The sequence below is a fragment of the Cupressus sempervirens genome, chromosome 3 (genome assembly GCF_028749045.1).
Source record: "Cupressus sempervirens isolate cs-2001-9-10 chromosome 3, ASM2874904v1, whole genome shotgun sequence".
NCBI lineage: Eukaryota > Viridiplantae > Streptophyta > Pinopsida > Cupressales > Cupressaceae > Cupressus > Cupressus sempervirens.
The window spans coordinates 36,328,691-36,356,077 of record NC_143120.1 but is presented as its reverse complement, the minus strand read 5'-3'; the positions used below and the strand labels follow the sequence as shown (position 1 = coordinate 36,356,077).

The 27,387-nt window shown below is 34.7% G+C and overlaps 1 protein-coding gene across 2 annotated transcripts in view; it reads left to right on the top strand.

The window, feature by feature from the left end:
* Positions 1 to 9,308, top strand: part of LOC149564654 (coiled-coil protein) — a 170,148-nt gene extending 160,840 nt beyond the window's left edge. For both annotated transcript variants that reach the window (XR_016361882.1, XM_089818214.1), the window contains 2 exons: positions 3,421 to 3,507; positions 8,975 to 9,308. Coding sequence is in view for 1 of the 2 variants with exons in the window: in XM_089818214.1 (XP_089674340.1) it covers positions 3,421 to 3,459 (39 nt within the window). In the remaining variant the exon portion in view is untranslated. The remainder of the gene's footprint in view (positions 1 to 3,420; positions 3,508 to 8,974) is intronic.
* The last annotated feature ends 18,079 nt before the right edge of the window (positions 9,309 to 27,387 follow it).

Sequence of the window (27,387 nt, the reverse complement as noted above, 5' to 3'; positions counted from 1 at the left end):
TGGGGATTCACACCCCCTCAAAACCTTGAAGTACTTGTCCCTCAGACGTCCCTGCACTGGGTACTTGGAGTACACGAGTACCCCTACCTCTATCATTCCTGGTGCAATGGCACAACACATTACAGAGATCAAGCTCATATAAATGATAAAAGGCACAACATACTATAGAGATTATGCTGACATTTCTTTTTATTAAAAATATTTGGCCTGATACATTGTTTTTAGTTTGGCCCCTCTCCCCTCATCATACTTGCATCTCTATCCTCTACCCAACTTACAATGATTAAATACAATTTAAGAAATTAAACAGATTTTTTTCAAATCTTAAAGTCTCTCTAACTAATCCTAAAATATGACTATGAATCATGCCTATAATCTCACAAATCTATAATAAGGCAGATTTATTACAACCAATTCTATCCATCAAGATCCATGACTCATCCTCTCTAGAAATTACTTAAAAACTAAGGAAATATAATTATTTACACCACAAAATCAGAATTAATCCTAGAATGTCAATACCCATCCTTTTAATATTTCCCCTTTAGAAGTTTGATGACTTGGAAGCTAGGATGCTCCTGCATCATACTCCCAAGATATGAACATTTCATGACCTCATGATCATGTGGAATTAATTTTCATGTGCTCTAGGATCCCAAACTCAGTGTTGCAGTTTCTTACTCAGCCCTGTGTTAATGTTTTGTTGTTGTTGCCTTTAATTTTCCAGGCTTCTGAATTCTATGTTGTTGTCGTCCACTTGCCTAGCTGATGAAAAGCCTTATAATCAGTTGTTTTTTGTTGCTAGCTATCTCTTTCCTCTTTCTATACCTTCTCTGTTGTCATCCTCTTTATCATCATCCACAACCAATCGATTTCATCATCTAATTGCATTCTTTACTTCCAAAATTTTTTGTCATTTCTCACTAGATGTTGGATAGCTTCCTTGTGTGTAAGAGTTGCAAGATTGATCCAAATTTCTGGTTTATACATTTGCTTCATATTTTTCTGGTCATGCCTTGGAGCTTCTTCAAAATTATTGTCTTTCAAAATGATTCCATATACTTTCATGTCCAAATTTTTATACTGAGAATACAACTTTTGATCTACTAATCTCTCTTTCAGAAGATTCAATTCTTCACAAGAAACACTAAAATTGTCTTGAACTGAATTCATAAAATTCATGCCATGCTCATTGTTGATGTCCTTTGTCAATTGTTCCTTCAAGAGATTCTCTCTATCCTCAAGTCGATATATCTCGCTCCTGTTATAAGAACTCCATCACAATTCCCTTGATTGGAATTTCCTCGGTATTGCTTGCATGAAGAAGGTCTTCATCGTTGCTACCTGCATAATTTGCATTCACAAAAAATTCATTAGTTTCAAAAATATGAGATTCTTGGATCTCATCAGCTCTTTCATCCTAATCTTCACCAAGGATAGATCCTTTTCCTGGTTCACAATAGTAAACTTTTGTCATCGCTGCTCGAAGCTCTTCATTCCTCAACTTATTTCTAAATCTATGCTTCAATTTCACTTTCAAACTATGCCACTTCACCTTCTTCCATAGAATCCATCCACACCTCAGGTCTCCTTCACTTTCTTTTAGTAACATCTTCATTAAACTGAGTTGTTCCTTCATCTCAACAATTTCTTTGTCCAATTCCTTTGGACTCATTTTAAAGCCATTTACTTTGGCATTCTCCTCCATGCTATCTAAACTCTTGTCATAATCATCAATATCCATCTTCACTCTTCCTCTTTCTTTCATACACTTGTGAGTTGCACTAATCCTTTGCAATAGCAAGTTTGTTTCACCCTTCGATAACTACCTCACCAAGCCTTTCTCCTCTAAGCTGGCCTTTTGGTGTTCCCTTTCTTATAGTAACAGTAGTGAAGGAAGCAAGGTGCCGAAGGAGGGAGCGTAAGCGTCAATCGGCCGGTCCTACTGGAGCATCATGCTTTCATCTGGATGTTTTCTTATCTATAATAAGGCTCCTCTCTAACCGAGATTGGCCTAGCCTCTCAAATGCATTCAGAACTAGCTATTGGGTGAAATAGATTTGCTATGCAGGTTATCTAAATTACTTAAAAAACATAGGAAATACAACTATTTACACCACAAAATCAGAATTAATCCTAGAATGTCAAGACCCATTCTTTTAATATTATCCCTTCAGAAGCTTGATGACTTGGAAGCTAGGATGCTCCTACATCAATTCCACAACCCCACAACTTTTGGGATGAGTACTTGAATTTCTTTTTGAATTTTGAATTTTGAATGTTATTATTGGGTATGTACCAGGTTACTATGTTTAATGTTCAATGGTCCTAGTTTGTGTTGCAATTTTGCTATGTTCAAGTATTTCAGTTTGGTATGTTATACTGAATCATCATTTCATAACTAGCATTTCAAGTTCTATATGTATTGTATACGGAATGCCTCCTTGCCCCACCTTGCTCTTGTCGCCGTCCCCCCCCCCAACCCATCCCAAAATTGAGGCCCATTGTCCCCCCATCGTGGAAACTAGTCTTGGCATCCTGCCGTCCCTATGTACCCCAATATTGGTGTTACACTGAAAAAACACATTTTGGAAAACCTCTCGGCCTTAGAATTTTTTTTAATAAAAGAAGTCTGACAAGAATTTTTAGAATAAAAAATTTTCAAAAGCAAATTCTTTCCTTCTTTGACACTGTTACAAATAATGATGCTTATTCTTATTCAAAGAATGAAATGTAAATATATAGAAAACTATGATGACAATGTTTACTAGAAACAATCGATAGCTGACGATAAATTTATAAACTATCTAACTAGACTTAATATTACATTATTGACCATTAACTAAATAAATATGTAAATATTATTCTAATAAATTCTTTATTTTTTTGTTTATCTCTATTTCTATTCATTCATGGTTCATATAACTAGAATTCTGCAATTAGATTTATGTTGCTGTTTTTGGACCTAAATTGCTTCTACCTATCAACAAATGTAGTTCTGACGATTCATTGTGTATTCCACCAAATTTCTAATCCATTCTAGATCACACTAGTCCTCAAATATTGATATATAAATGCTTGGCAGAGAATAGTCTATATAATAGAAGCAGTGGTTTTTCTGTTATTATTTTAAGGTGATTAGATAATCTCTACAAAGCCTTGTTTCAATTGTACCTCAGATTTCCAAGTGGATCAAATGCAAAAGCAATTTGAATATCCATTGGAATGGAAGAACAAACTGAAAAGGATGTATGCTTTGAATTGACCAAATTGTTTGATTTTGTGCTTGTTACATATTAGGATAGATTATTGAGAACAAGGTATATATATATATATATATTCTACAGCAACAATGAACTTAAATTATGTTTCCATGCACCTTCAGCTCATATGATGATGTATGGTGTATTTTAAATGCAGTGTAATGACATCCAAAGGGAAGGGAGAGCTATATTTTAACCCAAAGTTCAAGTGGTTAAAGAACGATTTAGTCCACTCAAGATTTGGGTAAGTCATCAAATTTCACAATTTCTCAAAAATCCAATATTGGAGTTGACTATGTTATTTATCGATTCTGATGTCTACAAATTACAGTTCGACTTGTGTATATTAGAATACTTTGTGGAAACTACATCGATGTGATGTGTTTTTTTATATTTTACAATATTGCCATGAATCAATAGCTACAGAAACATCTGTTTATCTTGTTTGTTCTTTTGAACTAGTTCTGGTCAATTTCTAAATGAGGAGCCTAGCCTTTTTGCTTTTGATAGATCATAGATACCTTGTTATCCATGTTGTAGCACAAGTTGACATTAAATGTCTTTACAGTTTCTTTTTAATTAATGTCATTTCTCACTTTGTTCTTTATTAGGGGACAATATTTCAGTCTTCCTACTAATGGGTATTTATAATTTAATGTAATTATGGTTCTTATCTTGTTTGATGTTTTCTTTTTAAGGTTTAGCATCATTACTTTTACAGTAGCTAGATGGTTCGAAAGTTTTCCTTGTATGTTCTGCTGCTTCCTTTTGGTTTTTGATTATGATTTTGCAATGTATGCTTTATCTCAGTAAAATAGAAAAATAATATTTACTCTTTTGTTTTGATAAAGAGGTAAATCTTACAGGGAAATACAAGTACTGTCCATTTCAGACTATAAAATCTTTTAGATCTGGTTACCCACCTGAAAAAAACACCTATAGGTATACAGTACTCTGGAAATCTCACAAAATGTCATTATTCTATAGTTGGGAAAAGGGACAATGTGTTGTAACCGTTCCCTAACTCCAGTTTTGTATAAGAGCATCTAATGAATAAAGAAAGCAATTGTTATATCATACGAAAACTCACCTCTATTGAATTACTTTGCAAATCACGTATGAATCATTTGTATATGACATTAGTTTACTTTGCATTAAATGATTGGGTATCTCTGTATTCATTTAGTAGTGAACATTGGTTGTAATAACCCCAATTGGTTATAACTTCAACAAATATCAAACTCTTTAATAATTCAGTCATTTGACATTCCGTCAAACACAACACAAGGAATATAAAGCTGATCTGAATGCTGATTGTTCCTAAATGCCAAACTAAAAGAGATATGCTTGCAAACTCCAAATGATTAACAATGGCAATGCAAACATTATTTTTTTGTATTTTATTGAAACATATAAACATTGGTTACAAATGAAAAAATATGCATCTTCAACAATGAGACTTAAGGCAATGCATGCTATGATCCAAATGATATTCTAATTCCCTTTGACAACTCCTGAAATGAAATTTTGATATAAATCAGCCTACAACAGATTTAAAAAACCCTACCAATGCCCCAATTATCTACTCTCAAACAATGCAAAATGAAGTAGATAAGAACCTGAAATTGCTCCAAAAATCTGAATTTTATTGTAGCAATCACTGTAGCAACGACACTGCAGCAGTGTCACTGTAGTGGTGACATTGTAGCAGAGTTACTGTAGCAGCAATACTGAAGCAAATCGGTACTGTAGCAAATCTGTATTGTAGCAATATCTGACTTTTTCCTTCGATCTTAATCCACAAATGTGGCCATAGGCCACAAATTTGGCATAATGAAAAGACTGATTTGTTTTCTCCAACAGCTGCAACCCTTTGGAAGATATTTCACCACCTCAGTTATGCAAATCAATGAGAGTGTTCATTCCAAACAATCAGTGTAGCAATTGCAGAAACCCTTGGCTCCACAAGTTGCCCAATAGAGTAGATGACAACACATTCGATGCTCAACAATGAGGCTGCCCTTCCTATTTATTTTTTTCCTCCAATAGATGGATCTCCTTCTAGAAGAAATAAAATAATATTTAATTCCTCCTTCTAGAAGATTCTTTTAATTTATTTATTTAACTTTAGTCACTTTTAATTAAATTAATTAAATATAAAGTCACCTTTTAATTTAAATTTATTTAATGACTTTATATGAAATTAATTTAATAAATTTCTTCTTATTTCTCCACTTATCCTTTGGAGAATGTAAAGGCTAAGAACTCCATTGAGATGCTAAGAAGATGAGGACATTACATTGGTGCCATTACATTAGAAGGCAAATATTGTTACTCCACTATCAAGCCTAAACCCAAATTCATAGGTAGTGGATCAGAGGATCCAATGAGGCATTGCAAGACCTATGAAACAATTTGAGCACTTTTTGGCTACTGTACTGTCTAGCCACCATAAAGAGTAAAGCCATTGATCTGTATATCAAAATTGAACTACTATCTAGAAACATGTGGAATGGGCTGAAGAAAAATCTTTAAAGGAGAGACTAAATTGCTATGAGACAATAACAAGATTGTAGCTGAAATATGTTATACAAATCAAGGCAAACATAAAAGTGCACCCATTCATTACATTGTTCCTACGTCCCTCGGTGTCATACTATTTGTGACTCTTGCACCCACCACTATTATTTTCATTCCTTCTATTTCGGTATCTTCGTGGAGATGCATTGTTGTTGTTTTGTATTTTTGACAGCATATTTGGTGGAGTGGCCTGATTTCCTTCTATAAAGAGAACTTGCATACTCTTCAAAACATATAGGCATTCTTTTAGCGAATGATCCAAAACTTGGCAAATATTACAATATAACATCTTTGGACGACTTGTTTCAATATTGCATTTAGTGTGTTGTAGTCCACAAGAAAGTTGTCTAGTTTCCTTGCTGTTTTCTTTTCTCAGTTTTAATTCTTTCATCATCTTGAGCATTTCCCTTCTCAAAACTTGTCTTGTCCAAGTTCCGTCATTTTTACTTCCATCTTTCATATTACCTTCATCTTGTTTCCTTTTGGCGCAAGAGGACATTTTATCTTTGCTGTCAATGTCCATTGCCCTGTTATAGGCTGGATGAAGGCAGTAATACATCTTTTTCTTAATGATGAGATGAATCATTCAATAATCAATCCCTTTTTAAGGGCACCATCTCATCGTTAAGAAAAAATCTAGTGCAACCTTCATCCAGCCTATGACAGGGCAGTGGACATTGACAGCAAAGATAAAATATCCTCCCGAGCCAAAAGGAAACAAGATGAAGGTGATATTCTGGATCGAAGTAAAAATAATGGAATATAAACAGGACAAATTTTGAGAAGGGGAATGCTCAAGCTGATGAAACAACTAAAACTGAGAAAAACAAACAGCAACAAAACAAATAACGTAGCTGTGGACTACAACACACTGAATGGTCATTGAAACCAAACGTCCAAATATGCTCGTTTCTAATATTTGCTAAGTTTTGGGTCATTCAATAAAAGAGTGCCTATATGTTTCAAAGAGGAGTACACATGCTCTTTATACAAGGAGATCATGCCACTTCACCAAATACAATGTCAAAGCTACAAAACAACAATAATGCACCTCCAAAGAGCCACTGAAATAGAAGGGGTGACAATAATAGTGGTGGTAGGGGAGTCACCTATAGTGCAACTTCAAGGGAGATAGGAACAATGTAACAAATGGGTGGATTTTGCAAAAATGTAAAAAAAGGGCCAAAACAATAGGGGATGATTGTGTAAACAATATGTACTAGGAGACTGCAAAGGCACTGATTATCTGAAAAAAATGCCAACATCAACAAGATTGACGTAGGGAAAAAGGAAGAAGTAATGATCAGCACTCAAGCACAAATGAAAAAGTTGATAAACCTAAACTCTCATATGGAAAAGGAAAGCTTTGTGAAGTTAAGAGTGAAGTAGAACAAGTTTTCTCAAGGGAATGAAGGTGCTCTAAGAAATAGGCAAGTAGTTCAATGAGGCTAGGATGGGAGAGTAATAATATAATTTGCAAGACAAGTACTTGAAACCACCATAAATATCAAGATAGCTGTTCTATTGCAAAGCATTCCATAATTGAGGACTTTCATATAAGTAGAACTAAATGACATTGATATGCGAATTTCACCATTGAGACAATATTATTCTTTGATATAAAAGAATATATTTAAACATTTTAAAGTTGTAATTTAATATGTAACTTTTTTGTACCTTTAATGACATGGTACATTGGTTAAATCTTGGCATTATTGTTGTTGCTGCCAAGGTTCAAACCTCTGATAGGCTGTTGAGTTCTCAGGCTTTGCATCCTCCTAGGCTATTGAAGTTGTGGTTGGAACCTCGTTATTGTTGCCAGCAAGGTTGGAACCCTTACTAGATCACTCGACCTGTGAGACTTGTGCCCTTGTTGAACCTTAGAACTAATGGAGGAGCATCGAAGGTGTAAGAGCAATCTTTCATACCCAAAAACATTGTTTACTTTTACAATAAGGACTGTTTTTTGCACGGTTCCTATTTTCAGTAAGTTGCCTGTTTTGCATGAAAACTTACACAAACCTTCAGAATGTTGAAACAACGCCAATGGTGAAGAAAGCATTTAAATATCATTTTTCGTTTGTGAGACTAATATTTTCATTTTTTTGCAAAATGTTATTAAAATATTCAAAGTTAAATTTGAGGCACTTTGAGGTTCCAGATGGGCTTGAAAAGTGGTCCAAAACCAATATTTACCCTTTGATATTGTTTTGGTATTGTTTTGTGGAGAATGTATTTTAATTATAACCCCAAGAAGTTGTGCTCAAAGTCCATAAATTTCAAAATATATTTTCAAGTGAGAAAAATGGACACAGGGGGCTTATGATGCCTAAATAAAAGTTACCCTTTCTAGAATACAATAGAGTGATCAAACTTTCTGGATAAAGAAGGCAAACATGGGGTTCCAAGCACAGCTCCAGTAGTGCAGACGGTGGCTTTGGCTTCTAGATTACAGTAATGAAAAGCCCTTATGACTGTAGCATGTTATTTTCTGAATATTGTAATTTCATTCCATTGGGGATAATAGAAAGCTAGTGTTCCTATCTTGCATTTTCTGTTTTTTTGTCTATTTTGTCGTGTTTGAGTTTGTAAGGGGAGTACCCTTATCATGAACTCACGGGTTTGTAACTTCTAGCATTAGTGCAGTATTTAATAGCCAGAAAGTCCCTCTTATAATCTTCTTCGACATAAACATTAGTGTCACACCTAATCAAGGCTTTATCAAGGTTTCTTGAATAATTAGTATTTGCCAAAACTGAGTAGCAAATTCCTTTGCCTCCCCACTTCCATCTCTTATCTTTCCCTTCCTCTCGCCCCCCTCACCCCTCGCCTTCCATCTCTCCATTCTATCTATTTGATGTCTGGAATAGTTTGAAGTCTTAGGGCATGGTTTAGTCATATAAGAAATATGCAAATTTTATTTCTTCATTGATGCTGATAAACATATACTAAAATCTGTCAACTTTCGTTGGAAGTATTAATGTTTCTTTAGCATCCTTCAAGTTTGTAAGCAATCAATCCCCATAATTCTCCCACATACTAATGCTACACCTGTATATCACCTGTATGCTATTTGAGCAATATCAATATAGTTGGAATAATGGCATTTGTCTCTTCTTCTCTTGGGATAGGTTGAAAGAAATTCCATGAGGTGGCATTTAAATGAAAGGAAGATTGAAGCAACCCGTGCAGAATTCTTGCGTGGCCTGGGCATGAGTGGAACCAACAGAGATGATAATAATGTTTAACTAATTGGATATATTTAATTTTTCATCGTGTGTTCAATATGAATATTTTTGTGTTTCATAGAGAGAAAAACATTGATCCAGTTATCAATTACTCTGTTAAAGAACTGGTTACCCATTTTATTGGATATGTATTCATGAAATTAAAAATGTATTATGAACAACTCTCCGCTTCGTTATGATTGTAGGTCAAAGTGATTTATGTACCTGTTTTGGATAACCCTGCTTTCTTTTTGTATGTTTTAAATTTTTTTGAACACTTGACACCTTTAGGTTTTGACACCTTGAAGTCTTGGGTATGCTCTCTACTGAGTATAATTTATTATTATTTTGATTGGCTAAAACATGTTGTAGTCATTTTAAAATATATTTGGTACATAATATTTATCTGTTCAAGTATAATAATAGTTGACAATTCTTCAAACATAAAATATAATTTTTCACAGCTGTATGAAAGTGCATGATATATTATATTGATGAACAAGGTTGAGCAGAAAAATATTTTTATTGCAAAACGTAATAAATATTTCCTTGCAAAACTTGATATGAAAACTCCTGTCCCCTTATCTTTGTTCTCTACCTCAAACCTTTACTCATCCCTGTGTCCACCCTTAATGCTCCCTAACACTCTCCTTCCATCTCACCCTCACACCCTGCCTCTCCAACTCCCTTTCTTAGTCTCTCTAATATTTGGAATAATTCATGGTTTATGTATAATTTATATAGACATCAATCATTATACATGTCATATTTGATATTAAGAATAATTTAAGATATAACACATTATTTCTCATTGATGTTTGTAAATGTATACGTTAATGTTCATTTTACGTAAGTATGAAATAAATAAATACCAACCTTTGGTTTGTATGTGATTATGATCTGCACGATTGTACTTAGCGGATAGACACAAAGAGCTAAGGGTCCGTTTGGTTCGTGGAATTTAAAAAACTCGAATTTCTACAAACCTTGGTTTAGTCAAATCAAGGTTTTGTATATCTTCATTCTGATTTTTATGATTTTACTGAAATTGTTTGTTTCAATTGGAAGATGCGTGTGAAGACACATTTTTATGTGTAAGCTTGGAGTTGAAGGCAAATTTCAAAAAGTAGTCCAATCTATTGTTTTTACACTCCTTCAAAAACAAAATCAGGTTTTGATTTTCAATTCCTACTTTTTTTAGGAAGTTGGAAAACCTGGTTTTGAGGCAAAATTGGAAGTCTCGCATGCTAATTCCATTTTGCAAATTTTGAAACAAACGCACAAATTTTCAAATCCGAGTTTTGAAAAAGCCAATTCCTATCATCTTCCAGGAACCAAACAGACCCTAAATGTGATATTGTAGAAGCACAACAATAGTGATGAAGGCTAAGATAATATATGGAAGTGTAGATGACGTAGGAAAAGAGGAATATTAGACTAAGTTGGAAAAGATGCAACAATTGTCTATATTAAAGAAAAAATGTCCGATACAATCCTTGATGGTTTGGGATGCAATGCTCTAATTGTGGATTTAGATGTCTTATTGCATACATAAGCAATGGGGAGAAAAAGTTCAAGTAGAGAGCAATACTTAAATTGCAACAATTTTTAAAAAATTGGTTTATGCATTGTCCATAGCTTGTTTTTATTCTATTTATCCTATATATGCTTTCTTATTAATATTAAACTTGTATTGATTACATGTTTGGGTAGATGTAAGGTCATTATGGAATTTGGAGTTGTTAAGATTCCACACATATTGCTTCATTTTCTAATTATTTGGTTTTTGGCTTTTTATTGTGTAAACGATTGCTGTTTCAAGTGACAAATTTAAAAGCTGTAAAAAATGCTCAAGTGTGATTAAAATGTTGCATAGTGTTTTGAAATGGTATATAGAGTTTTTCATTGAGTTATGGACTATGTGCCTTGTATGTGTAGTTGTAAACATTAGTAAATTTTGAGCTATTTTCCACGAAAATTGGTCGAAATTTCAACCCATGTTGGTTGAATTTGCGACCAAATGGTGCGTCACAATTTTTGTCATTGAAATTTTGACGAACTCTCCAATTGGTCAGAGTTTCGACCAAACACTTGTTCGAAATAGGCTATATTTGCTATGAGCATTATTGGTGGGAGTTGGTCGAAATTTCAACCAAACTTTTTCGAAATGGCTACCAAAGTGTGGTCGAAAGTTCGACCAATTTTGATCTATCAACGACTAAGAAGTCATACTCACAACCAAAGAATTGGTCAAAATTTTGACCAATATTAGTTGAAATGGACACCAAACTGTGGTTGAAAGTTTGACTAATTTTGGTTTATCAATGACCACGATGCCATACTCACCACCAAAGAATTGGTCGAAATTGCAACAAAAACTTGGTGGAAATGTCAACCAAGATTGGTCAAAATTTCAACCAATCTCATTTGTTTAAAACAGAAAATATAGAAGAGGTGAAAGGGTGACAAAAGCCCATTTGGGATGAAGAATGTTGGGGAATTATGTTAGGAGAGAGTGGTTGTAATGAATGTTGAAGATTTGTGGTTGATGAAAGGCCGAATGAAATTGGTGGTTTAGGTGTTAATTTGCACAATGTCCAGCTATGGTGGTGGTAAAAGATAGAGATGAAAATGGTTGTGGTTTTGGGAATGGGCTTCTTCTTGTTCATGTTGTGGGCATTGCGGTGGTCTAGTAAAGCTTATTTGGTACTGAATTGTGTGCAACAATGATGACATGAGTATACACGATGGCATTTTAGTGGCCTCCTAAAACTTGTTTGGTAATGAATTCTCTACAATTTCTTTTTGAACTGTAAGTATCAGGAATTGATGGAGAAGAATGACACTCCAAATAGTGAAGGTTCAAAGGGAATCTCTCTCCTTAAATAGAGATTTTGAACAAGCTTGTGGTCAATGAATGGAATTAGTAACCCCTGTTGTATAATATATATTGTACTAAATTTGAGTTTATCCAAAGAGAATCTTAAAAAAATGGTGAATTTTTTTATGGAAGAAAGTGCTTATTCCCTGCCATTCATTTTTATCTATTTTTTAGTATTTTAAAAAAAATGTTAATGGACATTGTTGCTAAGGACTTGCATTAATATAAATGTCCACCTTTAGATTGTATAAATGGGGTAAATGATTATGCAAACTTTCACAATATAAATGGGGTAAAAGTCTTCCTTCAGATGACCTCCTCAAAAGTGGTTAGTCGAGCAAATAAAGATGCAGTCAAAAACCCATAAAATTTCCAATTTTGTGCAAAAATGTTAGTGCATCCAGTTTACAGGTTGAGGAAACAGGTTTTACCAGCAAGGGCGAAGTGATTCAATGACTTCCTATGCAGAGCATCATGAAGTTCATTGTTTGCTAGGGTTTTAAATAAATTCCTTATTTATTTATTGATTATTGCTTCAAGTGCCTTAATATTATTCATTAATTGTTGTTTAGTATAATTTAAATGTTGTTTCTTTGCCTTTATACCAATCATGGCTCCAATTAGAATCACAATTTATAATATATTGCCGCACTTCAATTGTTGTCCTTTGCATCATCATTGTTTGTTATTATCCTTAGTTAATCACTATCTTGTCCATCTTATAATCTTAGGCTTCCTATAGAAAATCATTAATTCTTATAACCAAGACGATTCACTTGATCTTCAATATCTTCTCTATGGTGTGTCATGACATATTTTCTGATTCAAGGTATATTAAATATTTGGTTTTTTAATAGATTAATTTTCTTTATTTTAAATTTTGTTTGGGTTCTCCAGTTATAAGAATAGTTAGAAACAACTAGATACCCTGTGGATATGTGATTTTCCCAAAGCCACTCCCAATCCCTATTCCACTTAGTACAACAACAGGACTGATTTTGCAAGGATCTAGTAACTTAGAATGGAGAGATGTATACAAGGATTTCAAAGTTAAAATTGTGTAAAGAGTTGTTTCCAACGTTGTGGTTTCTGACAATTGTTTTGTCTTGTTCAACTATGATATATAAACAAGAGTAAGTTTATGGAATGGAGGATTCTGCAGAAAATGATTTTGCCAATAGTTATTATATGTTACAATTTGATAAATGTTTATGTTGACTTTGTTATATTGTTAACATTTGTCAGCTTAGGTAGTGCATGTTATCGAGTTGTTGTGGGTAGTTAGACCAATAGTTGTCTCAAATAGTTTCTCCGTTGTTGGCTTAAGGGAGTCGATGTATAATAGGTCCTCCTTGTACCCGTAAGTACTGTATTGACTCTTAAGCACTAATGACAAAATAAAAGCATAATTCTCTATATTCCTTGGGTAATTGGTCCTCCCTATGAACTGTGATTCCAATCATTTTATGTACTATAACTTGTGGTTTGATAGTATAGATTTTATAGTTACATGCCTTCGTCATTTCAGATCTGCTATAAATGAGATCCATGAATTGCAATCATAGTAATTCAAACAAGAAAACTATATAGTTTTCAATGTACTCTTATATACCATGTTTAGCATTAAGGCCCAACAAATTAAACAAAATTAACTGTTGATTGCTCAAGCATAATTTTAAAACAGAGGGAAGATAGAATATATCCCAGTGATTAATGTTAATATTAGAATGTATTAGAGAACAAAAACTTGGCAAATAAAGTGCATGTAAAAACCTCCAAAAATAACACAGAATAATTTAGAACATACCATTGCTTTCATCTTCAAAGTGAATGTCTTAGCATCATATGGATTTGCCTTCATATCAATAATAAGATCAGGGAACGATTCAGGGATTGTTAATCCTTCTAGAAGTACTTCGTTGTTTTCCTGCAAGAGAAGTTGGTACATGTCTCTTCCTGTTCTCTGCAAAATGCCACATGCTCTAGGTTTAGATTCCAATGAGTGCAAAAGTCCTAGGATAAAAACAAATTGATCATTCCTCATTACTGTTATGTGAATAGGGTTGGTATTTTAATTTTTATCTTGATTTTATATATCAATATCAATGGAGCTTCTTAGCACATCTTAAGAAACAAGGGAACTCAGAAAAATATTACCTATTCTAATGAACAAGAAGACTACCAAAATCTAGTTAAGTATCAATGGAGCTTCGTAGCACATCTTAAGCAGCAACAAAGGAGCACAAATAGTCAAATGACCTATTGACTAAAACATTTAATATTATGAGCATTTGCATCTTAATTTATTACTACTAAACCTAATCAAAGGAAGCCATAAAGCACCTAGAGCATACTAACAACGAAAGTCATAAAGCATGACAAACTTAATTAGTATCTATGTATGCAACAATCATAGTGGATAAGTGAAGAATAAAAAGATAATCATATGGTTGTTAACAACATTTTGAGGTGATGCATAACAATGGTAGTAGAAGATCATGTTAGAGTAAATAATTAATAATTATTTATTTATTCTATTACTTAAGCTTACTTAGGTTAATGCATTTATTTAATACTTTTGTATTTAATGCATGTAGTGGTTAGTTGTTGACAACACGGGAGTTTGTTCCCTTCTAGTTGTCACACTTATCTTCTACCACCTTCCAGCTTGTTCTACAAGCTTCCATGAGCTCTTTATATTCGGGCTCTCTCTCATTGTATCATTATAACATAACATATATCATATTGCATATTGTAAATACATTTTCATTGTGTTTGCACATTTGTCTCTCATGTCCATTTAGGGTTTTTGCCCTTGCTCCATGCTCTTCCCCTTCTTGGCTTCTTTTTGACAGGTGCGCATGCAAGTGATCTTGGGCGTCTTCGGAGTTGGCTTTCCTCAACTTCAACATGGTATCAGAGCCTTCCTCCTGCTGCTTCGTTGAAGAAATTTTGAAGCCGTGATTTGGAGTCACAAACCCTAATTTGTTTGTGCAATTTTTCTTCAAATCAGGGGATCAGCAAATTTTCGAAGCACTTTCAGCCCAAACGGACATCACCATTGGATCCGGAAGGCCATTTACAGTCAGGATTCATATAAAGCTTTTCGATTTTGGAGACAGAGCTCCGGGAGGCAAAAAAATTTTAGTTGCAGCCCTTTCGTACGGACGATCTCGGCGAAAAAAAATATAAACCGGCCGCACCACCGTAGCAGCGCTCACGCGCCACCGCGGAGCCGCTAGCCCTCTTCCTACACTCCACCGCGGACTACATCTCCGCCCGAGCTCCTCCCATTTGCCGCTCCGCTGGTGACTGTGCCTCCGCCGAAGATCTGCCACCTCCTCTCGGCGGCGACGCCCGTTTGTGCCGCTGTGCCGCTCCGCTCTTCTGCCTGCAGCCACCGCCGCCGACGTCTCTGCCCGGTCCCCGCCGCCAGCTCTGCCTTCCAATCAGCGTCCAGTCTGCCGCCCTGCTCTGTTAGTGACACGTGGCGTCTTCTGCCATGTCCTGTGCTAGACACGTGGCAGGCGTGCCACGTGGCCCTTGCCACGTCATCAGCCATACTGCCACGTGCCACGTGGCATCCTTTTTTGCGACGACGGCCTCCAAGCCGTCAAATTTAATCGCCTGACTTGCTGACGTCAGCGCGATGTCATCAGCCTTGCTTGCACCTCTCCTGATTTGGTTTTGGACCTACTTGTGGTTTTTTGGCCATAACTTTTGCATACGAAGGTATTTTTTTAATCCAAAAGAAGCACCGGAAAGCTGGTTCCGAGACGGAGACTTTGGTGTAGGTATTTTTATATTTTGATGCATTTTTATTGCCTGTTTTTTCTGTTGAAGTCTGAAGTCCTGTTTTTGACTCTGGCATGCATATCTTTTGCGTCCCATGTCAGTTTTTTGAAAACTTTATATTTTTGGAAAGCTGGTTCTGTCGCCTTTTCAAAAATGCAGTCCTTGTCCTTAGTTTTTGGCCTCTACTCTTTCTATCATAGTTTTGGCATTTTTTCTCTATGGTTGATATTTTGAGTGTTTTAGGCCCGAGGATTGTTTTCCTGGCATGGTTTGCTTTGTTTTCAGCTATACTTTCTTTTGTTGCAGCTCTTTTCCATTCTGATATTTGTAGCTATCATTTTGAAGCACTTTTTTGTTTCGCACTAAGATAAAGTGTCACTTTTGCATTCCGGGAATCATGAACGTTGTTTTGAGTCAGTTGTACTTGCACTATTTTCATAAAGCACCATGGGGGGGATTATTGTTTGTTGTTTTAGGCATTCTCCCTTTGTCAAGTGAGTGTCCCTTCCACGACATTAGCCTCATGCAGAGTCAGTTAGACCGTGTCTTTATCGGTGTCTGTACCTCTTTTCCTCTTTCCTCGTTCTTGGTTCGTTTGCAGGAGATTTTGGCCCACCTTTTCAGTTGCCTATCATCACACCCTGTCTACATTAAGGGGGGGTTATGCTGTTGTTCTAATGCATCCATGGTTCGATAGTGTGAACTATGTATTCAGTGGTTGATCCTATATACAAGGCGATTGCAGTGGCTGGCTACCTATGCATTTCGGTGAGATGGATCATCTACCATATAGACATGCTCGGTTCGTGCCTTCTTCTTCCATGGAGGTTCTTCAGATCAGCAGTTTGGCAAATTTTGCGGCTTCTTCATGCTTCAGTGATGCTCTTTCATGATCACTTCTCGTTCCTGTTTTAGGGGACAATTTCCCTAGTTGGAGACTTCTTCAGCTTTTTACTAGGTTCTTACCTCTTTTTGGGGGAGGGTTTTTCCCACGTGGTTTTCTCTCTTTCCCTGTTTACAGAGGTTGCATTTTGATGCATTGTACTTGGGTACCTAACATGGCCTTGTTGCTGAGACCCATTCTGCATTCATCTTTAGTTTTGTGAGCTCAACGCATTTCCCTAAGTTGCACTTAAGGGGGGGTGTTAGAGTAAATAATTAATAATTAATAATTTATTCTATTACTTAAGCTTACTTAGGTTAATGCATTTATTTAATACTTTTTTATTTAATGCATGTAGTGGTTAGTTGTTGACAACACGGGAGTTTGTTCCCTTCTAGTTGTCACACTTATCTTCTACCACCTTCCAGCTTGTTCTACAAGCTTCCATGAGCTCTTTATATTCGGGCTCTCTCTCATTGTATCATCATAACATAACATATATCATATTGCATATTGTAAATACATTTTCATTGTGTTTGCACATTTGTCTCTCATGTCCGTTTAGGGTTTTTGCCCTTGCTCCATGCTCTTCCCCTTCTTGGCTTCTCTTTGACAGGTGCGCATGCAGGTGATCTTGGGCGTCTTCGGAGTTGGCTTTCCTCAACTCCAACAGATCAAAAGGATATGGTTACATGAAATTAGTCTAAGGGTAGCTTCTAAAGGAAGAACTTAGTCCAATGAACAAGAAAACAGTGTCAAAAGCTATTCAAAGCCTAATCAAAAGAAATGCAATCACGTTTTTTATAGGTTGCATGCCAATCATGGTCTTACAAATCCCAATTTTTGCATCCTTATTTGTTTCCTTGAAAATTTCTTCCAAATGTTCTGATAAGACAATTACTATGATATGGCAAGACAATATTAAAGCCCATGTTGAGGGATGAATATAAAGAACTGTAAACACTTATTAGTTAAAAAATTAATATCAAATAAATTGTATATAACACCTAGTTGTAATTTGATTTATTCAAGAAAAAGTCATTATCTTAACAATCTTAGCCAGAGCTAATTATGAAAACACTTCCTATGGTGACCTATTAGTAGATGAATATAAATATATTTTATCAATATTCAGTATTCAAGGGGATTACATGGTAGGACAAACCTTCCCTAGAGGTGGTAAATCTTTTAATGAAACCTTGGATGGAGCACCATCGGATACATTAATGCAATTTTTATACCCAACTTCTTCCATGGAAAGTTTATCTATTTCCCCTTCAACCTATACAACATCAAGCTTATTTACCAAAAAATCATCAACATGAATTTCAAAGAATCAAATTAGAACTGGATTAGTACAATTATGATGTCTTGAGCTCCCTTTATATCATCTAGCCCGTAAGGAATCTTTTCACCATGCTTTTCCTGCACCTAGAATAGAAAATGCAAGTTCCTACTTAAGAACTCTATTGTGGCCATTTAGCGGTTCCATAATAAGCTTTCTATAGAGAAGAAGCAATAAATATCATAAAGTTGAATTGCAATCAAGAGGTTTCTTAGTACTGACATTCATAATCTACTTTGTTCAATAATTAAAAATGGTGGTATCAAGTTTTACATAAAATATGGATCAAACATATTACTATTCTATTGATCACATGTGGTGGTATCAAGTTTTACATAAATTATGGACAAATTAGGTTTTCCCCATGTTTCAAATAGTGTCTATCATGAAATGCATAAATGTTGTGGTGGTAATTTTGGGACAGTAACCAACTCCACCTTGCATTAACCTACTCCTTAGAAATCCAAGCAATAGGAGTAAAGATTAGAGTTCTTAAGGAAAGCCTCATCACAGAGGAATTCTATAGTGTGCAAGGAAGATGTGACCTTCAAAAAATAAAAGGAACATCGCCAATGTCCAAGGCTGTAAATATGACATGCAACAAGAATGTGCCCTCTAGAGGATTAATGATAAGACTCATGATGCATTAATCCTTTTTACATGGCTTCCATAGATGTCTATCATATTTTGCAAATTGGATTTGGGAGCTCAAACTACTTATCATACAACATATGTATATTTTGCCCAAGGGATTGTTCCTAGCTATACTAGGCATAACTGTGAAGATTTCTAAAATCTTCAAAACAATTTTTTCACAAAATCAACATTAAATGTATGTCTATAATCATTTTATAGAGCACTTTTTGCTAGATATATTCTCCAAAGGCTTAGGTATTCCTTTCCATTTTTAAAGTTGGATGCATAGACCAACATTTTTGTGGAAATTCTAGCCATTATTGTATGACTGCAGAAAATTACATTTTTAAAGTAGGTAATAGTTGATAATGATTGTGAGTCTTATCTTCAACATCTCATGAATCCTTAAACAATTACACATAATAGTTCTCATTAGTTTAGCAAGATGCTTGACACCTACTTGTTTGCTAGATACCTCTCTTTTTGTTTAAATCTTATGATGGAAAGATTCTTTTACTGTTTTAGCACAATGTCATAAACCACATTTTGTAATCAATTTTTTTAGACTTTTATGATTTCTTCATTTTCTAAAGTTTCCTTGTCAGAATTATTACCAAAAGACACCTTAATTTTTATTGATCTAATGGTGTTTTTCACTTCAAGGAGAAAATGAAGATTGAGGTTAAGTTGTTTCATAGATTAACTATTCCAATTTCAGATGTTTGAACTTGAAGATACCCAAACAACAGTAGTTTGCGGGTTCATGGATTTTCAGACCTAAAACAAATTCACAAGTCCTCCTATGGCTATAACTTCCATATCCAATTCAAAATCCATCATAAAGCACCTTTTCCCTAATCTAGTTGTGTCACCCCCTTTTGATTTGTTAACACAAAGACATAAATTGTATGAAAAAATAACTTAAGTACTATTATTTTACTCTTGTTCATATACATGTCAAATTTCTACTCACTACTACGTACTACCCAACCAAAAATAATATAGGGACTTGAAGACTAGTTTTCAAAGGTGAGTGAAATAGGGTGAGTTGACTTCTAGAATATGTTGCTCTATCTTAAACTTATAAGGAATCTTAAATAAAATATTTTATTTTTAGAACAAGGAAAAGAATCGAGAACCTGGAATACAGTGACTATGGGCTGATGAAGAAGTGATCAACAAATAAGTCTAGAGTTAGTACACCCCGACCTTGTCCAACTTCCTACAAACATAAGGTTACATATATTAGCCATTATTCCTATAAGATGTGTCATCAAACAAATAAAACTAGTTTGAAAAGATTGTAAGTGCAATTTTCATAGAACAAATTGACAAAAGAACAAAATATGATTTTCAAGTACCTCAATCTTCAACAGAGATGTTGTGGGTGCATATCTATCAACTGCATTTTCATCACTGTCAACCAAAAACTTACTAAAGTTCTATTTTATGCTATCACCAAAAAATCCACCTTTGATTGATTTCAAGAACTTGTAAAGGGTTGCATTACTACCATTGACCTCAACCTACATCATCAAAGTGCAATACAAACACAAAAGATAAAATTTAATAACTTTGTTTACTAGTTAAATGAAACTTGGAAAAAAAATCAATTATTTTACAATAACATTGCCCCTAAAATATCTAGTGAAGATATCTAATAAGAAATCAAAATATAGTTAATATGCTAACCTTGCAAAAAATGGAACCAAACTAGGATCAAATACAGGTTAATATGCTACAAACAAAAATGACATGTATTGCCATGAACTGGTCAAGTGTACTAGAAACCAAGGTAGGATCAAATATAGGTTAATACATTTTTCCATACAGAATGCTAATTTTGTCAACAAGAAATTGTGATTCTCATTGTTAAGCATGACTTTAGAAAAGTTTATGAAACCACCAATAGAAAAAAAACCATCTTCAAGTCTATGAAAATTAATCAAATGATGATGACCTTGCATTTTAACTAATGGATGTTTTATTTTTCTATGCAATATGATATTCATAAACATGACTAGTATATTTTCCTCTGCAATTTTTATAATAAAAAGAGTTTCCTTATTAAGTGTTAGTTTGTTTTCGCTAATATAATGAGACGTCATTACTAGAAGATACCATGGACAATGACTAAGTATATTTTCAGTCAATATGATAAGAGTATATTTGCTTATGGCTCTTAATAACAAGTGCTAACAAAGTCATTTGATTTTTTCAGGGCATCGATAGGGCACAACTTGGACTCTTTTAGTATAAGACACATATCATTTTCTTATCTTCTTAAAACTATGGTTCCAATTAAAATGACTTTTTCCTATTTTCTTAGAAGATCAATCATATCATTAAATATATTTTTAATCTATGCTTTGAATTATATCTAATATTCATCATCCATAATGAGGAAATAAAGAGTATAGAACTACAGATATGAACCTCACTGCTCGGTAATCATTATTTTCTCATATTAATGATAATTCACTAGGCACTTGCTTAAACATATGGATTATAAATATATATACAATTCAATCCATAAAACTTGCATTGAAATTCCACATCTTTTCTAAAAAATTGTTTGAATGAAATTTTACTTTTTCCAATATTATGTTAGCATTTTTGCCACAAACATTTCTATAATCAAAATGAAGAAAGGATTGTGCAAGAGAAGATCATGATATTGGGAACTACTAGAAACAAAATTTGGAAATTTGATAAACAAAAGAAAGTGAAAGAAATACCTCCACCTGCACTCTTGATGATGAATTCCAATTCTTCGGTAGCTGAATTTTCTTCGATCCTCACTACAAGGTAGATAAATGAGATACTTTTAGTTGTTATCTTCACAAATATTTCATAAGGCATGTGTGCAAAATAGAATAGTTTTAAAATTTTCTATAAATGTTAATAGATTTTTTATGTGCTCATGAAATTGAATTATTTCAAATGAACCCACTAAAAATCGAAATTTGTTGAATGTGAAGACTTTGAACTACATTTCAAAGTGATGACTAAAAGGGTTAGCAGAGAAGAAGAAACAACAGTCAGATTATGAAGAATCGTTAAAGGCTGTGATGTATCTAAGTTGTTGGTCTCCTTCATAAAATGTTTATATTTTCAATATGGAGCTATGTCCCCTCTCCATAATTGTAAATTATCTTTTCACAATCCGCTGGATGCAGAGATGTAAGGGGATACATATGAATTGCCATATTTTAATTCAGTCAGCCCCAATTTTGTAAAAAAAAATTTTGCTCTTGTAATGAACAGATTATCAGATTAGTAGTGCAAATATTCCCTTAGACTTCACAAATAAAATAAATAAGAGGAAAATGATGAGAAATCTACAACTTAGGTGTTGGTTTTTTGAAAAGATTGCAACCTAGAAGAATGTTCTTGGGAAAGGATGTGAGAAAGGATGTACCTTTGCATGTGTTACAAAGGCCAAGTCTCCATGAGTTTTTGGATTGATTGGATAAGGATTATAATATTGTAATTTTCATTGATTTCCAAAGAGGTTGTGACACCTAGTGACATCTAAATGTGATAAGTTCTAGGTGATGTTGGAAGTGTGTAAACACGCTTAAAACTACAGTTATTTTTTTGGCAGCCTTAGTTAGTTCTCTGAATATATTTGGTATGGATTAAAAACCAATAGAAAGGGTGTTGGTATCCATAAAATTGGGAATGGAATAATTAGAACACAAAAAATTGATATATGGATAATGTTGTACTTATTCCTTTTTTTTTCTCTCAATCCCATGAATGCACTACTATTGTGATAAATTAATATTCATGAAACTATGAAGGAGAAATAATTTGGAAATTACAACAGTGCTAGATGTCAGAAAATTTATTTCACATGCCATTGTGGGATCAAGAGATGGTGATGACCACATCCATTCCCTCCCTAATATTAATGTCAATGATACATAAGATAATACAGATGAAAGTCAACATAAAAGATTAAACTCAAGAGAGAAACAATGGGCCCACCCAACAATAGATGCTTGAAAAAAATAGATAAACCTAAACCAAAAACTTGAAACCACAAGAATGGCTTAGGATGTGGAGATGAAGATGGAGATGGAGACCCATGTGAAGGATAAGCCTATACCAGATAACTCCAATTCCTCCATGCTTGTGGTCATCCATCTAAATAATGTGGAAAAATTAATAGAGAAGGGAGTGGTCAGAAAGGAGGAATTCCTCATGTTTCCTATGATACAACTCATGATGATGCTACGAAGGAAGATTACGGCCACTTACCTCACTATTTTCCTCAACCATCTTCTCTCTCCTGCCTTCAACACATCTTCCTCCTGCATTACATTTTCCACATCTTTGAATTCATTTCCTATTGTTCCCACACTCTTTTGGAATGCTAGTAGATTGCCCTTCTCATTGTTATTGGTGTCATGCAGAGGATTGAAGCCAGCATTGCCATTGACATTAAATTTGGTTGTTCATGACATGCTAGAAGATGAGTTAGTCAATAATTGGACTTAAATTATCTAGGAAGCATAACATTTTTTAGAGCTGACATTTAGTTATGTTAAATCCTCTCAAGTAGAGACATGTGAGACTATTGAGACTTTGTAGTTTACTAGTGGGTATGCTTAGTCCAAAAATTTGGTCCAATCCATTAAAACCATAGCTTTTTCCATGTGGGCATTTCCCATTCGAGTTTGTTTGAAACCAAGTTTTGGGCAAGCAGAAAATATGAACTGTAATTTCTACTTTGCTAGAAAAAGATATAAACTAAATTAGGTTGTCAGCAATAAAATTATCAAGTTAGTGTTATAAAATTTCAATCCCACTACCATATCTATTGGTAATGCCCCTTTAAAAAATAACCTCACTAAATAGTAACCTCGGATGTCATTACCAATCTCTTTAAAATTAACCATAATAGATAGATCAAGTCTTTTATCCATTAGCATACAAAAAATGTTTAATCTAGAATTTGGTGGCTGCTATTACAAACAAAATGGATGAGATCCTTTTCAAGAATTCTTTTTGAAAAACTACAACTTAATGCACATAAGACTTATCAACTTTTCGTTCTAACAATACTAGTCAAAGTAGTTCACCGGATAGTTCCATCTTTTCGTATTAGATATGGAAATCTTATAGACTTAGGTTGGCCTAACAACCATTTGTAAATCCTTTAACAGGGTGGCATTCCAAGTGAATGTACAAAAGTCTTTTAACTGGGCCTACTTTTAGCAAGGTAGTTAAATCCTTTAACCAGGTCACTTTTAACAGGGTGTAAAGTCTTTAATAGGACAAGCCTTTCATAGGGCAGACCATTGGAAGTGGTCAAACATTGTAACCTTGAACAATTACATATTGTTGCAGTGATATTTTGTGGGTGTCATCCCCACCCCAGTTTTACCTTCTCATTTTGGAGGGTTTCTGAGTTACCAAATTTGTGTGTTATCTATTTTCATGCATGTCTTTTACTTTTATGCTCATTAGATGAATTGGATGCATGTGAATGTTTTCAGTTAAAAGGTTTTGAAAAGGTTAAAGTTAAGTTACTTCTGATTCACCCCCACTCTTAGAAGTAAATCTTTCCAATTGTAAATTCCAACAATTGGTATCAAAGCCAAGTTCTCACAAGAAGAAGCCTTACAACTTGGAGAAAAGATCTAGAAATGGAAGTCTACAAACTTGGGAAGATCATAGAGAATTAGGCAATTGACATACAACTTGCTTTACATGCTTTGGAAGAAGCTAGAGAAGAACTAAGAAAATCCTTAAAGAGAATAAGAGAGATTGCCATAGGTGAGAATGACACACAGTACAAGGAGATTGACACCTCAAATCTATTTTCAAATGGAGATTCCAAAGAGTTTGATGCAGCAATAACAGACCTAATGAAGAAGAATAGAGCTCAAGCAGAAGAACTTAGAACACTCAAGCTTGAACAAGAATCACAAGCCATGATGCTTTGTGAAGTGTCTGAATAGAAGAAAAGAGCCATTGAAGACAAGGCTATGCTAGAAGAAGACAAGAGAAACCTTGCCAACAGACTGGAAGAAAAGTCAATTGAGCTTGCTAGAATCTCAAGCATGCAACTAGACACCCTAAGTCAGATGATGAATGCACATCATGAACTAAATGTCAAGCACATTGAGATCTCTACACTGAAGATGCAAAATGAACAACTACAAAATGACCTGAAAAGAGAAAAGGAGATTGCAGAGAGCTTCAACAAACCCAATGAGGTCATCAAGTACTTTGAGCAGCTACTAAAATCACCAAGGGCTATCAATGATACTTCAGCACTGGGATACATCAGCACTGAACAAGGAGAGTCATCCAAGACTATAGAAGAAAGGAATAACAAAGGTAAGAACACTAAACCTACTTGTCATTTTTGTGGTAAAAAGGGACATACTTCTAGTGTGTGTAGGAGCAAGAATGCCCATCAACATGATAAACCTAAGAATGCAAGTCATTGTCATAAATGCAAACAGCAAGGTCATCAAGCACACAACTACAGGACTAGGACTATTAGAACACCAAAATTTGAAAGTCACTGCTACAATTGCAAAAAGTATGGACATAGAGCTTTTGAGTGCAAATCAAAGCCTATATGGACATCAAATTAGGTAGCAAGGGAAGGTAACCATGGTCATCACTACAATTGGGACAATAACACCAGGTATAGTTGTCATTACTGTTAGGAATATGGACACATTCCTAAAAAATTGCATAAGTACACATTTCACAGGAACTATAGTAGATGGTTAAGCCAAACCACATGTTTCAGTTGCTTAAAGATTGGTCATATCAACAGGAATTTCCCAACAAGGTCAAAGGCATTCAACTCAAGGAACAATAAAGGTAAAGAGAAGGTAGATGTTGAACACATCAAAGGAGAAATGAATAAGACATGGAAGAAGAAAGATGGGTGTAGCACATCAAATGAAAGGATCACTTCACCTGATAGGTCAAGTGGTCACACTTCATCAAACTAAGTAAAGAGAAGGCACGAGGGACTGATTTACAAAGTTTTATCATACATCATTTCCTAAACAAGCAAGTATTGAAAAGAAGAGATTAGCATGAACAAAGATGCAAAGTTAAAATTTCAAGATTTCACAAGTGTTTCTGAGTTGCCCTTAGATGCCGAGTAAAAATATAGTAGATGTTGAGTTGATTATCAAGACTATAGGAGCTGAATGATTAGTAGAAGCCGAGTAGGTAGAGGAAGCCAAGTGAAGAAGAAATTTTTAGTTAAAGCTGAGTAAAGAATACTCTTGTGGAAGCCAAGTGGTGGAAAGGCAATGGAAGGCGAGTAATGTAGAATCCTTCAGAAGCTGAGTAGATAGTTGTAAATGCACTAAGCATTAAATGCGATGAAATAGGGTATATTATCACATTTTCAATCAATTTTCCTCATTGCGAACTAAGAGAGAATATGATAAAGAGTGCAGAGTGAGTTCAAAGTAGAGAATCCAACATATAAGTAGATTTCAACAGTATTTCAATACGATTTCATCAATCTTGAGGTATTTACATCTGTGCCAAGTTACGCAATTTAATATTTTCTTCGTGTTAAAACCCTAGAATTGCAAAAATGGCTTCTAGCTTTAGGAAAAATTAGGAAGGAAGCTTTCGAGGTCCAACTAGTTTTCAATGAGGTCAAACAACCTAATTTTGGCCCAATCCCAGAGGTAGCATATAAGAACGACCCAGTAGGAGCCCTATCCATCATACCCCCTAAGGTTGTAATGGTTCAGGATGTAAGGAGATGCTATAATTGCAAGATTGGAGCCATAGGTGACATGGAAATGAGGGAAGCCTATGAAAAACTGTGTGATAATGGAGTGTTGAAAGAAGAGTTTTAGATTGTTGAAAGGAAGGGTTTGACGCGAGCTTTAGAATTCCCCACCATTTTCAAAATTGAATGGATTAGATTGGTGCTAAGCCAAATACAGGATGGAAGCTTATGGTTGGAGGATGGCCCAATAAAAATCACAAAGAGAATTGTGCATAGAGTGACAGGGTACCCAACTCTAGATCGGCCGAAGACCCTTAGGAGTGATTCTAAGGAGACAATTGAGAAAAACACAGGTGCTAAGTGGAACAAGAGAGGGATGACAATTGACACCATTCAAGACCCTCTTGTTGATTTTGTTGTCAAAATCATTGCACACAAGTTCTACCAATCCAACAGACTCAACAGTGTGCCCTACATTATAGTAGATGTTGGTTATAAACTGGTGAAAAAGGAGCATACCTATGATCTTGCAGAATTGCAACTGCAACAGATTAATGAGAATCTTGTAGCTATTAGAAGAACCAAGGGATCCCAATGCAAATTTGGTGTGATTTTTATTTGTATATTCTTTTATGTTCAGAATGAATTTCCTTCTTTTGGAAAAGTTGCATGGAAGACAAATAGGTCAATCATAGCTCAAGTCAATGAATACGTAGAGCAGATGAGAGCTAATTTTGAGACCTTAATGACTAGCTATTTTGAAGACTTTAAGAAGTCAATGAAGCAAAGGCTAAGAATTCCAGTGTCATTAGTGGAGAAACATGTGAATGATGTATGCTTTCTTATAGATATAGATTATACATACATTCAAGCTACCATACCAAGAGTGAGATGGTTAAGACCTCTTGGCTATGAAATAAATATAGATGAAACATCAATAGCAATAACTGTATTATTAGTAGAGGAAATGGACAAGGATGCACCACATTTTGGAACTTATGACATGGTGAGATCAAAAGTGGATATGGAGTTAAAGACTGCCTCC